The sequence below is a fragment of the Drosophila subobscura genome, chromosome O, assembly GCF_008121235.1.
Source record: "Drosophila subobscura isolate 14011-0131.10 chromosome O, UCBerk_Dsub_1.0, whole genome shotgun sequence".
NCBI classification, from domain to species: Eukaryota; Metazoa; Arthropoda; class Insecta; order Diptera; family Drosophilidae; genus Drosophila; species Drosophila subobscura.
In genome coordinates, this window is record NC_048533.1 from 29,236,091 (window position 1) to 29,247,980 (window position 11,890).

The window sequence follows — 11,890 nt, forward strand, 5'->3', positions numbered from 1 at the left end:
CGCACCCGCCGTTGGCTTTCGGGCTCTCGGGCCACAAGCGCGCCGCAGTCCGATTCGTTGAGCGCTGAACGGCAGACGCAAACGCGCGAGAAAGCCCCGACCGAGTGTTCGTTCCATTGATTCAAGTAAATGTCAAAATATAACTAATCATTGCCGTGTGCCACTACACTTAGATGCGACCAGGAGCCATTGTTCCACCGAGCCACCTGGAAGTGAATCGCGAGTGCCCAAAGTGGCTCTAAAGTGAAGTGAAACGCAGAAGCGCAATAATTGCATTGACAAAGGAAGTGAATAACAGTGAACGGGTTTGCTTCGTCGACGGACGGTCAGCATTTTCACCGAGCCAAATCCAAGAGGCGACCGACTGCCGACTGGCCGACTGGCGGCAGTGAATGCAATTCCGATTTCGAAATCCGAACGGAGCGAAGCGAACGAAACAAAACGAAAGTCTGGCAAAGAAAGTGCCGGAGACGGAGACGGAGACAAAAGTTCTGCGCCAATGAAATGTCCATGCAAAAATTCAATTAAACGGCAACTCCTAACGGCATTAAACGAGAAGGTAAATTGAGTTGTAATTGATGACCCACTGGGATGGCAGTCATCCATCATGGACACCGTAAGATATGCTGGTAAAGCTTTAATTCGGTGAACAATTAACGAGCTATTGCCTGCACTTTGGGAGAATGTTTCAACAACAAAATGAAAATTATTTGTTAACACTTCCACTGCCGACACGTTGGCTGTTGTGGCTGTTGTTTGTTGCTGCGCGTTGAAGCCATTTCTTTGTTACCAACTGTAGCTGTGTTTTCACACTGTGTGGGCTTGGAAAGCTGACCAGCGGACAACTTAATAGGAAAGCTCGGACGCTCGAACACTCTGTAATTAATTGTTAAGAGCTGCGAACGGTTATGCAAGCCCCACGGCTGGCCTACCCCAACGGACAAAGAGAATCGACCGAAACAGCTCATCTTAGCCGGCAATCGAAAAGCGTCGTCGCCTCCGCCAAATACTTTCTTTTTCGCCTCGATCTGGCAAAGCGATTCGAGTGTGTCATGCGTGCCATTGGACAGGGCCAGGGCCCAAGAAAGTCGCAGCGCGGCAGTCAATCAACTGCAAAATATGAAAATGATACGGCAGAAGGGGCTGGGCCTCGCCCATTTGTATCGTTTGCCTTTTAACGGGCTGTAGACCACATATTAATTACCGTGGAGCTGGACAGTGAGCCGTGGAAATGTGGTTAGTGGTGCAGCTAAGTGAAATGATATTCGAGTGCATCCAGCAAGCAGCCAAGAAACCAAGATGGCACCATCGACTCGAGAGTCATGTCTGTTTGCCGAGCTGCAAGTTGCAAGTTGCAATTTGCCCCACTCGCACTTTCATTTCAGCAGCGTGAGCTGTGAGCTGTGAGCTGTGTGCTGTGAGTGCTGCAAAACATTTTAAATCCCGACAGCCCGGGATGTGAACGACGTGCGGAAGATGGCAACCGCTGGGGAGGCAACTTTCTTGGCTGCCACCAGTTTGAGTGCTCTCATATCCGACAGCTGCAGATCCAGGCCGACTTCATATCCCATCTACATCTACATCCACACAACCCCAAGCACCACTTCCATATGGAAATGTTTGTTAGCTGAAGTCTGACATCTCCTCCCTCTGGAGTGGGACTGGCGTTGGGAACGGAAAAGTTCCCTTGGGCTTGGGCCACCCTTGTAAAGGCCATGTCAAAATGTGTTTTCCGCTCACTTGAGCTTGACACTGAATTGGCTGTGAATTGAATGTAATTTGATGAACATTTCGTTCAACAGCGATTGCATCATTTACAAACTCAAAGCAATTTTAATTTGGGTTTACAGCACAGTTTTAATGACATAAATGGCTTGCTGACTGCCTGCAAATGACGCAGATGAAACTTTCTAAAACAAAAGCGAAATGGCAGCAAATCGCTGATACTCGTATGTATGTAGATTGCCTGATACCAGGGACTGTTGCCACTTCAAAAATATTTAGACAAACGCGAGCGGCACAAGTGGCAGGCCAGGCACGCATGTAAATCACTCAATTTGAGTGAGTGGCTGGCGGGGAGCGACGACGACGCCCTGAAAAAACAATCAGCGCCTAATGGGCCCGCGTACATTCCAGCCAAATTGGTAGCTAATTGGCGAAAACATCATTCCATTTGACGCAACACAGAGAAATTGCATTAACGGCGCACTGCGCGAGGGATCAGTGCGAATCGAAAGTCCTACGCCAAAGCGATAAAAGCCATTCCAAAAAGGTCTTGAGAAAACAGCAGAAGCCAGGCAAAATGTCTCACGTAGGATCCATTAGTTAGTATTAGAGAGTGAGAGAGAGGCAGAGAGAACGGGTAGTGGCATGGTTTGGGATTATGAAGAAAGTTACTGCCCTTTCAGGACTGCTATTACATTTTATGTTTGTGGCTAAATGTTTGACTTAAAGGCAATCGAAGAGGCAGATTAAAAAATATAATGGACTACATAATGCAAGGGACCTCTTACAGAAATAATATTACTCTTTACCATTCTCGTAATTCAATTCTTGCTTGATGCAAAATTCGAGTGCCGAAAACGACGACGAACAACGGAATAGCGAAAGCTCTCCCTCTACCTCTCCCCCTCTCTCTCTCTCTATGGCCGGCGTCTGCTGCGTTCTCGCGATCTCCTCTTTGTTCTGCTACCCGCTACCTGCTCTCCAGGGTGGGTTCGCGTTTGTGTATTCCACGCAGCCTGCACACATTTTTCGCTACCTGCTCTTGCACATACATATGTATATATGTACTTTTGTATATGCTTTGGTCTTATTGCAAAGCTGACCTTGCGGGTCGCACAGCAATCTTTGCTGTCCAAACGCATCGTTGAGTGCATGTACCTGTCAAGCCAGAGATTAGGCGCTCCACCACGGCTCACTCTTTAGGTTTTAGAGCTTGCGGTCGTTGCGGTCCAACTTGTTCTCGACTGCGTGCGGACTTTTAACGCAGGGAACAGTTATGTCACGCACAAACAGCTATGATGCAGCCGTGGTGGCTGGTTTATGACCGCTCTTGACCGTTAGTGGACACCATTTGTCAACCAGCTACACTCCACACTCCACAGTCCAAATCGCGACTTCAAACTGGTTGCCCGTGCCGTGCCGCGTCCAAGTTTATTGTACTTTGTCGCTTCACAGTGGCGGTGTCGGTGTCGTTGGACGAGCGTGTCGCAAATGATGATTGTCAGCTTATTAGCCTCATGACCCCTGCACTCTTATATAAAGCTAATGGATGGATGTGTGTTTGCGCGAGTTACCACCTCACCATCTATCCTCACCCTCGCCCCGCCGAAACCACCGCGGCTAGCATAAGTAGGCCCCAACGTCAACAACGTCGATGCTGCAACAAAGTTGGACCGGCAGAACTTACACAAACAAACATCAGACTCAGCAACCAAACATCCGTTCTAATTGAGGAATGGGGAGTAAGCAGATTCTCTGCCAGCCAAAAGAGCAAGGCCAGCAAATTGTAATTTAGTTGGAAACCAAGAAACGAAATATAGAATCAGAATTATTTTGAACCTCAACCACTCCGGGTGTTTTCATCTCCACAAAACCCACTTTCCTGCAACAAATCTCCCAAGGAACCTCAACCGATACACTTGTATCATAACTGGCGCAGTCGGACACTCTCGTTAAAGGACGGAAATCTGGAGGAACTAGGACACTAGAGGACCGAGACAGCGAGAGAGAATCACGCAGGAGATGCAGTGGAAAGTAGTGACAATAATAACCCTGTAAGGAGAGATATCGGGGAAATATGTACGTGTGAGTAGAGTGACGTGAAATGGAGAAGAAATAAAACATAAGAAACCCTCAAAGGGAGAACGAAAAGTGAAACAATACAATGGTGAGCGGTGAAATGGGCAATTATTAGAAGAGAGATAGTATGGTACATTGGCCATGGCAGTGGATTCGAGTTATTCGGACCAAAACGAACAGAATAATGCAAATAAATGGTCAGAGGGGAGTGAGGAGAAAAGAGTGCAAAAGTGTCGTGGAAAAATTTTGAGCGGTTCGATCGTGCGGTTCGATCGTTGCGGTTCGATCGGCCGCGGTTCGACCGAGTGTGGGTCGAGCGGATGCGGTTCGACAGTGAGTCGAGCAGTTGCCGTCGGCTTGACGTCAGGCCGAGGGGCCGATACGATCATAGAATCGGGTGCATGAGTAATTGTGCCAATGATTCGGTTTGGTTCGACGGAAGCGAGGCCAAACACTCGGTTGGGTCGAGTCGAGCATCGAACGGTCGAAGATGACACACACACAGCATAGAGACAGGGCCGGCACGAAAAGAAAAAAAAAAAAACAAAGAATAAAACACCGAAAATGGTGAGGGGCAAGACCCCGCGAGGGAGGCGATGTAATTAAAAAAGATGTAATCCAAGTCGCTCACATGCGTAGGGCAAAGTACTGTAACGCACAGTGCGGACGCCTAGTGTAGGGGCGACAAGGACAAAAGTAAAGAGTCGAGTACAAGTTCCAAGTCACTCACATGCGTAGGGCAAAGTACTGTAATACACAGTGCGGACGCCTAGTGTAGGGGTGACAGGGGGATGGAACAAGGAAATGCTACCAGGGAGACACGACTGTCCGCAATTGGTTACAGATACTGTAACGCACAGTACTGTGACTAGCTTCAGCGTGTAGGTAAAGACACAAAGTAAATGAAATAAAAGGTGAAGAGTCAATTGCTAGTTCCAAGTCACTCACATGCGTAGGGCGAAGTACTGTAATGCACAGTGCGGACGCCTAGTGTAGGGGTGACAGGAATATGGAACAAGGAAGCGCTACCAGGGAGACACGACTGTCCGCAATTGGTCGCAGATACTGTAACGCACAGTACGGTGACTAGCTTCAGCGTGTAGGTAGTAGGTAGGTAGGCCACAAAGTAAATAAAAAGACGCACATAAGGCGATCAAAGAACTAAGGCGACGAAGAAGAAACCATTTCACAGCACACCACGTAATTGAAAATTAGAATAAAAATACTCACTTAATCAATTACAGACTCCATTTCACGGGCACTTAGGTTCAGTAGTAAAAGCAATCACAGGAAATCTAGACGCAGAAGACGCAGATAAATTAGAACAAGAGATCAGAAGAGTACAGGAAGAGGAGAAAAGGTTAAATGAAGAAATAGGTACACGCCAGAACATGGACAATAGGTTCATTATAATGTTTAGAAATTTAACGCAACATATTAACGAAGAACAGGTTAGGGTGAACTCTTTTATTAGCAGCTATAAAAACGGAATAAGTAAAACATTCGTAGAAGAGGACAAAAGAATTTATAGAATAGAATACATCGACAGAATTTCGATCACGATAGACATGATAGCAATGAACCTCAACGAGGTAACGGAGAGCCTATTATTAGCAAGGGTAGGAATAATCCCCAAATTCATATTAAATAAAGAAGAATCACGTAGAATTACACAGAATTTAGAAGACCAAAGGGTGCAAATACTATCAGAAGAACACATGTACGAATTTTTTAGAGCTGAAAGCCATAATGAATGGTACGGACATAATATTTTCACTAAGCCTACCAATTTTAAGAAAGAAATGTATTTACTGAAAAGAATACTACCATTACCTATAAATAAGACAGAATTTGTAATAGCACCTAATTTTGTAGCTTATAATAACAACAAAATGTATTATTATAAGGACAAGTGTCAACAAATAAGGGAACTTTATACATGTAAAAACGACAAAAGCGTAAAGAGAATCAACGAAGGTTGTCTGAGAAATCTGGTGAACGGAGAGGCAACGGAGTGCGAGACAAAAGATATAGGACTTCGCAGGGAAATCTTCGAACCGGAGAAAGGATATATAGCAATTTTCAACGGCGAGAAGGTGAGGATACAAACAGATTGTGGACACGAAGAAATATTCAGCGGATCAGCGATGATAATTTTCAACGATTGCGCAACAGTAGTTAACAACATCCAATACGAGGCAGTAGAGCAGCTAGAGGTGGGACACATGAAGCTCGAGATTCCACAGGTAGCGTTCTTGAAGAAAAACAGGACAACCCAAGAATTGGGGGTCCACGAACTCAGGATGGAGGACATCAAGACTAACTTGGAAATCGGAAGAATGCGAGCCGGAATGACGATACAGACTACAACAACGTATGCAGCTCTCGAGTACTACTGGTGGGTGCGATATGCACCGTATACCTTTCAAGGAAGACGACCATTTACGCAACAACTACTTCAAACCCCACGTCCACATCACCGCCCACCTTCGTACCAACCATCCCTCCGTTATGGTCGGTAGCTCAGACTGAGGGGGGGAGGAGTTACCACCTCACCATCTATCCTCACCCTCGCCCCGCCGAAACCACCGCGGCTAGCATAAGTAGGCCCCAACGTCAACAACGTCGATGCTGCAACAAAGTTGGACCGGCAGAACTTACACAAACAAACATCAGACTCAGCAACCAAACATCCGTTCTAATTGAGGAATGGGGAGTAAGCAGATTCTCTGCCAGCCAAAAGAGCAAGGCCAGCAAATTGTAATTTAGTTGGAAACCAAGAAACGAAATATAGAATCAGAATTATTTTGAACCTCAACCACTCCGGGTGTTTTCATCTCCACAAAACCCACTTTCCTGCAACAAATCTCCCAAGGAACCTCAACCGATACACTTGTATCATAACTCGCGCGGCTAGTGCGAGTGTGTCTGGGGCTCCCAGACCAGACCCCAGCAGACTCCCATCACTCCGCATTACAGGCAGATGGGCGCAGGCTGTCAGAACTCTGTAAACTTTTGCGACTTAATTGAGAAACTTCGTTTTGGCTGAGCGCCGCTCCGCACAGAATAGACACAGACTCCAGCCCCGAGAGAATAATATGGTAAAACCGAAGCACAGAGGTAGCAGCAAATCTGATTAAATGCTTCCACTGGCTGATGCTGATGCTGCTACTAAAAGTTTGCCTCAACTATATCAGGGCGGAATATTAGAGCATGAAGGCAGACCGAGCACAAACTATAACTAATTCCTACTTTTTACCTGCCCGAAGTGGGAAGGGAGACGAGGGAGGGAGTGCATAAGGGTTTTCTGCTCGGTTCGAATAGTGCCAGCCGAGTGATGAGCGTGCTTTAGAGACTGCCTTTAAGCTGAGGCAGTTTCGAGTTCTAATTGTAATTGTTGAAACTAATTTGCATAAAGCGGTGGGGTATCCATGGCCCTGAAGCGAAGCACCCCACTGCATACTCCCCGTGTAATTAATGCAATGTAAGCGTTGCGACTACAGAGAATGAGTTTTCCATCAGCATGTGGAATATTTTTGTAAAATATTTGGACATCTCCACGAGCAGCTGCATAACAGAGTTTCGGACTAAACAAAAGCGCATGAGAAGAGATGATAAATGATGCCCTTAAATGGCCAAGCAATGGCACATATTTATGGTTCCATTACTCTCTAGGGTTACTGGCTTACTGTCTGCTTATGCAAGGGAAGATGCAACTCGCTGCCACAGACAAAGGGAATTGGGGAAATGTCGGGAGGGGGTCAGCAATCCGATTAAAAGAAACCGAGTCGTTCCATTCAAAGGCAACCCAGCGGCAAATCAGTCAACGGATCACTCAAAGCCCCAACTGACCTTCTCAATTTGAATGTACTTACAAGCCACAAAGCGCAGACAACGATAACTTATTCTTGGTTAAAAAAAGAGTCTTAAGACTTTGCTGCAGCTCTCGTTTGCTGCTTAAAGGGAGCTGGGGGAGTTCCTCCCAAGTTCTCAATGAAACAGGAAGCTCTCCCCCATCGAACTGCTTAGGTTGAAGCATTCTTATTACCTGCCAACATGTGCTCCAATTAAGTTTACTGTCAGCTGCAGTTCAGCTTCTCCGCTGAACAAACGCAAACAAGAAGTTGACGTTGGCGCTTCTTGCTGTGTTTGCGTGCAATTGTTTGGCGCAATTTGTGGCGATGAAACCAACAATCCGAGTTCTGTAATAGTCTTGCAAGGCATTTCGTTTGTGGACCTACTTGGCGCTGTGCTGCTGCTCGTTTGTGAAAACGAAAGTGAAAATGCAACACGAAAATAACGTGATCTGGGCGTCTGATGGCAGAGCAAACGCCAACGCGAGAGCCAGAGCCAAAGCCTCCATCGCGATGCTTCGCTGAAATGGTTGGGATGTGTAAACACAAACAAAACTGTGTACATTTTCACTTTTACCCCAGAGTAAAGCATCAGTCTGACTGCCTCGCTGGCTGACTGCCTGACTGCCTGCCTGTGTGCCTCTCTGTCTTTTTTCTGTCTGTGAAATGGCGTGTCAAACAACGCAGCCTGGCAGAGGCAAATAAAAAGTTGGCGACGTGCATTGCTTGGCCAAGATACTTGTCAGTGGATGAGGTGGAGCTTGGAAGGCGGGCACGCGCCCTTAAACTGAGACACCCGTCAAATTTGCCACAGCAAATCATTTGTTTTTCGGGGCAGGCTGATTAGCGCCTTAAAGCGCGGATTCGATGGGGTCACGGGGAGTGTAATGGAAGAAAGTTGTAGCTGTTGTGGCAGCCCCGACACAAGGTCATACGGAATGCGCTTATCAAGCATATCGTTTGGTCTCCCGTCACGTGCCATAAGGTTATTTATTCGCAGTGTGCCGGGAGCTGCCTGCTCTCTCCTCGACCACGGGAAATACAGCATTTTAAGGGCATCATTCTTCATTCCAGAGAGAGACTCTGTGCTGCGTCCGGAGTGCAGGAGTACTCCCGAGAGACCCGTCGCGAACGTGTGTTGTGGCATGCAAGTGCAGTCACCGCGAGGATAATGGAAATGTTGAGCCAAGCCATCCTTGGAGCAGGTAGCCGCCAGGCGAAATTAAAAGCAAACAGCCACAGAAAGCGACGCTGCTGCCCGCTGTTTTGCCTCGCTGCTCTGGCGCTCTGTCATCTCTGGCTGACAGCGACCGCGACTGCGACTGCGACAGCGTCCAACTTGGACGCACCCTACAGCCAGCCGCTGACAACGATGGGTGGAGCGCCCCGCAACGATGACAACACATTTCGCCCCATTCTACCCATCGACATTAGCCCCGAGTTCATTTCCCGCAATGTGTTCACAAAGTCGGGACAGTATCGCGTCTTTCAGCCAGCGGAGAGCGAGAGCGACCTCCGCCTAGCGGTGGCCATGCGGCGTCGCAACTTCAAGCATCGACCAGAGACGACAGTTGCAGTCCGAAAGCAACGACCAGAGACAACAGTTGCAGCCAGAAGAGTCGAGCCCAAGAGTGTTTCTCTAACCAAAGTGGAGCAGGGTCCGCAGGGCAACAGCTCCGAAACTCTGCAATCAGAGCTGAAGGGCCTGGAAGATCTGCTAATGGAATATGTGCAGCAGTTCTTCAGTCAGGGCAAGTATGAGCCTGCTCCCGGGCTGGTGTTGGCGCTGCAACAGAATCACACGAGTGGACACGATTCAACCAAGGGACAGCGCAGCGTGCGAAGCATTTTGGAAGACACCAACGTGGAGCTCAATGTGCCACGAGCTTTTGAAAGTGCGCGGCTTTTATTCTTTAGTGGTAAGTAGTTGAGGAAGACCTCGAATTCATTACACAAGTAAACCATTTATGCATTCCAGGCCTGAAGAAAATCATGTGGCCCATCTACATGGGGTTGCAGGTGCTGAAGAGCGTGCTCTTTGCCATGTTCCTGCCGACCATCGTCAGCAGCGTCACGCGGCTGATTGGAAAGGGTAAGACGATGGATATTTACCCTAAAGTTTCCGTTGATTGCAACACTTAAACCCCCGAGCAGGCATTACATCTGGTTCTGCCAGCTCCGTGCCTTTGTTTGTGCGGCCCATGGAGCCGCCGCAGGAGCTGGACTTCCGAGACAACACCATGAACTTTGACGATGACAGCAAATTCACCTTGGCCGACGACACCAAAACAGCTGGCGCCTACGAGTACAATGCAGGTGGGTTCGTAGTTCAATTCTGTATTAATATTCACAACTAAACAACATTTTTGTGCACGCTCCACAGAGGCCTCGCAGCAGCAGGCGCAATATGCCAACTTCAATGGCAACTCAGTCAATCAGGCGACGCTCTCGCGCTATGGCGGCCAGCAGATGATGCAGGACACTTACCTCAATGCGCTGCAGAGCATTGGGGCGGCTTCCTTCAAGAACTCGCAGAGTTTGTCGGGCTCCTCGAGTGCTGGAGCGGCGCCTGGCATGAACAAGAAGCCAACACCGGCGGTGATGAACACATTCCAGAGCTTCCAGAAGGTGCCCAACTCCTCGCTGCTGCTGTCCAACTACGATCCCTTCTACAGTCCGCTGCTGTCGCGGCTGGACTCGGTGTTTGCCCAGCTCAAGCTGAACTCGGCGAACGAGGCCTGCCGCGAGAAGCTCATCTGTCTGATGTACTCCAATCCCGCGAAGTATGCCCCGTACAGCAATCTGGTGTCCGCTCAGCTGAGTCGGTGAGTACGGGCCGCGGCCTGAAAGTATGCGCCAGCAAACGAATTTCCACATTAATCTCGACAAAACTTATTATGTTTTTCTGTGCAGGGAACTAAACGAGTTGCGTAAACCCACCTCCGATAATGCGGACATCCTGCGCTTCTTCAAGTACATGCGGGCGGCCAAGGACGGGCAGGACGGCGTCGACTGCGAGCAGTCGTTTGTCAAGTGCAAGGAATTCAAGGACTTCGAGAATCCCGCAATGCTCTCCACCTACAACGACATCAACAAATTGGTTCAGGCTAGGAAACTGACGTAGACGCGGAGCAACCATTGGATGGGCGGAACAATGACAGCAGAAAAAGTTCGCAAAGTCAATGTCAGGCTGATGTCTGATGAGTGGAAGTCCGGGGGAAGCTGGTGGTGGTCTGGGGACTCGAGCTGTAATTATGCAAATCGTACTTTAGATAGCCTAGCCTAGCCATATATACAAGTTCGTTAGACGCTCCACCGGAGGCAGCAGCTGTCGGCAGACGCCTCCAGAGTGGCGCCTGGCAGTGGGGGTTTTGGGTTTAGGATGGGTCGAACAGGGGTGCAGATGGGAGGGGGGGACTCCATTAACATGCTGTAAATAGAAAACTTTTAGTTGTTTAATTAGCAGGCGCAGGAGCAGGAGCAGGAGCAGGAGCACACCCATCAACGAATGATGCTGTTATTTTTAGCCATTTAGAGCAATTTTCGCATAGTATTTATTTATAGCCGTAACCTAATGCTTAACCTATTTATTTTGTATGTTTAATAATTTATTCCGTTGTTGTTGTTATCCCAAGTAGTCATCGCGAGTTGTTCCGAGCAAGCAAATAAAGTTAATTTGAGAAATTTAAAGGCCTTTCCACTGCCAAGAAACTGAAAGGGAAAACCTGTTGTCGGCTGTGATATTCATTGTTAAATGATTCGACATGAGCTGAGGCTGATTAGCTTCTGAGTGGCTTCAATTGATAATTCATTATAAATAAATTACATTTCGTTTTGTGTCAGTTATCCTTTCGCTTCCGCAGCTGCCACTGCTTTGCCACCGAATTGTTTTCATTTATGGGCCAAATTTGATTATTTTCACTCCGTTTTGTTGGTTGCATAATTAATTCCAACAATTAAGTGTGTTTTGCATTTATTGAAACATTAATTGGACCCTTTAAAGGCTGAAAATATGAAAATTCGCAAAATGCTTTTACACTTGTTATTGCAGCGTAAAATCATTATTATTGTAGCAATCCAATTGAGTTAAATTAGCGTGTGGGAAGCCCGTTCTCGAATTGCATTTCAGTTCTGCTTACGTGATCCGTCAATAAGCTAATTAACCAGCTTTTCATTCACTCACTGGCTGTCTCTATGGCGGAAGAACTCCTCGATGGCTGACCCTGCCTGGA

At 47.6% G+C, this 11,890-nt stretch overlaps 1 protein-coding gene across 1 annotated transcript; it reads left to right on the forward strand.

Moving 5' to 3' along the window:
- The first annotated feature begins 18 nt into the window (after positions 1-18).
- Positions 19-11,275, forward strand: LOC117897872. The gene is made up of 6 exons (XM_034806947.1): positions 19-559; positions 8,733-9,577; positions 9,637-9,750; positions 9,813-9,974; positions 10,042-10,483; positions 10,572-11,275. The coding sequence occupies exons 2-6, from the start codon at positions 8,830-8,832 to the stop codon at positions 10,780-10,782; spliced, it is 1,677 nt and encodes a 558-aa protein (XP_034662838.1). The 5' UTR covers positions 19-559; positions 8,733-8,829; the 3' UTR covers positions 10,783-11,275.
- Positions 11,276-11,890: the final 615 nt, after the last annotated feature.

Excerpts from the sequence above, each read along its gene's own strand:
- LOC117897872 (XM_034806947.1), top strand. The coding sequence starts at position 8,830 with ATGGAAATGTTGAGCCAAGCCATCCTTGGAGCAGGTAGCCGCCAGGCG. Across the intron at positions 9,751-9,812 it reads CACGCGGCTGATTGGAAAGG|GCATTACATCTGGTTCTGCC; the intron begins GTAAGACGATGG and ends ACCCCCGAGCAG. Across the intron at positions 10,484-10,571 it reads GTGTCCGCTCAGCTGAGTCG|GGAACTAAACGAGTTGCGTA; the intron begins GTGAGTACGGGC and ends TTTTCTGTGCAG.